The sequence below is a fragment of the Macadamia integrifolia genome, chromosome 7, assembly GCF_013358625.1.
Source record: "Macadamia integrifolia cultivar HAES 741 chromosome 7, SCU_Mint_v3, whole genome shotgun sequence".
NCBI lineage: Eukaryota > Viridiplantae > Streptophyta > Magnoliopsida > Proteales > Proteaceae > Macadamia > Macadamia integrifolia.
Genome location: NC_056563.1, coordinates 26,930,754 through 26,934,690, shown reverse-complemented (window position 1 = coordinate 26,934,690; position 3,937 = coordinate 26,930,754). Strand labels below are relative to the sequence as shown.

The following is a 3,937-nucleotide window of genomic DNA, read 5'->3' as shown; positions in this document are numbered from 1 at the left end:
TACCAAGAATTGAATTCCTTACATGAACACCAGTTCATCAAAAACAAAAATTCTATACAAGAAAAAGGAACCTCGCCAATTTCTCTGAAAACCCATCATAAGAAGAAAGGAAAAAAACCCCACCTTGACCAGTTTAGTGACCCAAAATCCTGAAACCAAACTTCAAAAGACCTCACAACAAGATCCTTCGATCAAAGGAGCTGCAGATCTGATCGGATTCGATCAACGCCGTGTCTGATCAAAGCTTTCTGAAAATGTTGATGAGAGCGGAGAACGCCACCACTGAAATCTGATCTGCCGAGAACAAAAGAACGATAAGACTTCCGATCGCGCAGAGAAAGCGAAGTCGAACGAAGGGGTGGGAGTTGTCAGAGTTAGCCCTTTTGGGCCTATCTTTTTCCTATCTTTTTGGTCCTTTAACATGTGGCCTTTGGCAAATATGGCCCATCCATGGATGTTTTTTGGCCCCCTCTCCTGGGCTTCGTAAAACTGCAGGATAATGGAATGACCCATCCATTCAGTAAATTCCATCCTCTTGCCCAAAAAAAAAAAAAAAATATATATATATATATATATATATATAAAATAAATTCCAGCCACTAAAAACTGAAAAGACATAAAAATGTTAAGGGAGAAAAAACCCTACTAGTCTGGTGTGTAGGCAATACCACCACGTGGCACCAATGGGAGGGTGTGTAGGAGTATCTTCAGCACATGAGGAGTAGCATGGTATTTTTGCGCTTGATTGTGACTGGAATAGGTAATACTAGACTGACAAAATTCTTTCTCCCATATGTCAAATTTATGCTAAAAAAAATGTGAGGGCAAAAGAATCCTATTGGTCTAGCATAGGAAACGCCAGATGTACGGACCAATGGGAAGGTGTGTGGGTGCATCTTTAACGCACAGTAGAGAGAGCGGCACGGTCATTTCATGTTTGTTGTGTCTAGGCGCTTCCTACTTCAAATCAGTAAAGTTCTTTTTCCCAAAATATAAATATGTCAAAATAAAATGTTAAGTGAAATAAAGAAGGGATGAAAGATTGTTTCTTCTTCAAAAGCATCATCCACATGTTATGTGATAAAGAGAGTAGTAGCATGGTCATTTCATGCCTACTATGTCTGGGCACTTCCTACTCCAGATCAGTAAGGTTATTTTTTCCAAAATATAAATATGTCAAAAGACAATTGATTAGACCATATTTTATACATCCATGACCATTTTAATTGAGCATTTTGATTCTAGATTGATGATAAAAGTGACTAAATAATGTGATTTTCTCACATTTGCAGGCTATAGAATCATGTGCATAAAATATGCTAAATGGGAGGATCCAATGCAATCGAAACACCGGTGGATCGATTCACATGTGACAAGGGCAAGATGGAAAGAAATTTCACTGTAATCGAGAGCAAATGAGGAATTTCACCTCAATTTAGAAGTTTGAACAAGAGATTGAGCAACAAAGAAGAATCAGACACAGGAAGACTTGCACAAGTTTTTGACGCCGTCGTCGGGGAGGCGATGCCTTCTTGTTCAGTTTTAGACTGATTCAAAGTGTCTTTATTTTCTATTTTAGTTTACGTAAAAATAAAAATAAAAAATAAAAAATAAAAAAGAGTTTAGAATTAGGATTCATCTTTGTGTTGTGCGGTGCATAAGTGTTAGGTCCAGAAACTCTAAAGGTCATTTAGAGCATATAAACTTACACAACATGGCTGAGGAAATACCCAAAACCCTTAAGGACAGATTCTACCCTGCCTGGGCAGCACAACCTTCATATATTCGTTTGTTAGCTGCCCAAGTTACTAACTATGAGCTTAAATCTCAATTCATTAACATGTTACCTCATTTTCACGGTCTTCCCATCTGAAGATGTCACCTTTTCCTTGGGGAATTTGAGGAAGTGTGTATCCTCATAAAGATGCAGCAATTAATAGATGATGCTGTTAAACTGGGATTTATCACTCTCTTGCTCAAAGATGGAGCGAAGAAATGGCTATATGGGCTGCCTACTGATTCCATTACCACTTGGGAAAAATTCACAGTGGAATTTTTTAAGAAATATTTTCCCTTGCACAAAACTAATAAGATTAGGAATGATATTCTTCAATTTAGGCAAAAACCCAGTGAATCATTTTCCAAGCTCATGGAAATATTAAAAGACCTTCTCCAAGAGTGCCCTCACCATAGACTTGACACATGGCATTTGTGCCAAATCATATATAAGGGAATTGACTACCACACAAAGCAGATGTTGGGATCCATGTGGCCTACAGAATTCACTTCATTTACTAATGCCAACATTGCTTGGAACTTTTTAGTCGACCTGACTGAAAAGACTCGTGGGTGAGAATCAACTCAGGAGAGTAAGAGAGCCACTACCAAAGGTTACTTTGCTAAAAGTGTTGTGCCAAAAGAAGCTCATTTAGATAGTCTTCTCAAGAGTCTAGAAGCCATAGTGGTTAAGGGACCATCCCAAGTATGTCAAGTTAATCAGACCATCCGTATGTGCAGTTACTGCCATGCTCCAAACCATGTTATGGAGGAATGCCCTAATCTTTCTAGAGGTAGCAATGGTAGTGAGAATGTGAGTGCAATGTATCTCAATAATCCATATAGTAGCACTTACAGTCCAGGATGGAGGAACCATCCAAACTTCTGTTGGAACCAAGGGAATAACCAAGTTGGACCATCAAATTTCCAGAATCAAAGTCAGTTTGGTCCCCCAAGGTCCAACCCTCCTTCTAATTTTCTTAGGCCACCGACCCCAAATCCTAATTTGCAACCCCTTAGGTTTCCAAAAGTGGGTGAGTCAATTAGGATCAGTTCTTTAGAGAAAAATATGGAACTTCTTATGAGTACCTTCATGACAAGCCAACATAATATGGGGAAGCAAATCTCCCAACTTGCTATGGCTTTACATGAACGGGAAAAAGGGAAGCTGCCAAGTCAACCTGATCCGAATCCCATCAACAAGGACAACCTAATTCACTGAATTCAGTTCAACAAAGTTCACACCAAGGAGAGCCCTCCAATCACTGTAATGCCATCTATGCATTAAGGAGTGGCAATGAGTACACTCGGGATGATATACCTGATTCATCTGAGAATCTTGAGAACCTTTCTGTTAAGGTAGTACTCCATCTCCTTTCCCAGGTTTGTTTGAGGAATCTGGTACTATTACTATTCAGGATGAGCAGCCTGAGCGAGTGTTTGTGCCTACTGCCCCATTCCTAAAGAGATTAGTGAATACCAAGAAAACTCCTTCCATTGATAAAATCCTTAATGTTTTCAAGAGTGCGCAGGTCAACATTCCTCTATTGGATGCAATCTCACAGATCCCTACTTATGCTAAAGTCCTCAAAGACTTATGCACTCAAAAGTGATCCACCAATGTGCCCAAGAAAGTCTTTTTAGCTGCAAATATTAGATCCATTCTGTCTCATCAGATGGTACCTAAATATAAGGACCTTGGTTGCCCTACTATATCTTGTGTTATTAGTAACACAAAGATAAACCATGCACTTCTTGATCTTGGAGCAAGTGTTAATCTTTTTCCTTTCTTTGTCTACTAGTAGTTAGGTTTGGGAGAGCTAAAACTGACTAATGTCACACTTCAGTTAGCTGATAGATCGGTCAAGACTTCCAAAGGCATAGTTGATGATGTCTTAGTTAAAGTTGGGGAGTTTTTATTCCCAGTTGATTTCATTATTTTAGACACCCAACTGGTTACCAATATTCGGGACCAAATCCCAATCATTCTTGGTAGACCGTTCTTTGCCACCAGCAATGCCATAATTAATTGCAGGAACGGTATCATGAAACTTTCTTTTGGCAACACTTCTGTGGACTTTAATGTCTTTAAGTTGGGTAAGCAACCAAATCTCTATGAGGAGGAAGTTCATATGCTCCAGGAAATTCCATATTCCATTGA

The 3,937-nt window shown here is 39.1% G+C and overlaps 1 protein-coding gene across 1 annotated transcript in view; it reads left to right on the top strand.

Annotated features, from left to right (window-relative positions):
• Window positions 1-3,389, top strand: part of LOC122084860 (T-complex protein 1 subunit eta-like) — an 11,986-nt gene extending 8,597 nt beyond the window's left edge. Inside the window, exon 11 of the mRNA XM_042653283.1 lies at window positions 3,160-3,389. Within this exon, the coding sequence (XP_042509217.1) occupies window positions 3,160-3,389 (230 nt within the window). The remainder of the gene's footprint in view (window positions 1-3,159) is intronic.
• Window positions 3,390-3,937: the final 548 nt, after the last annotated feature.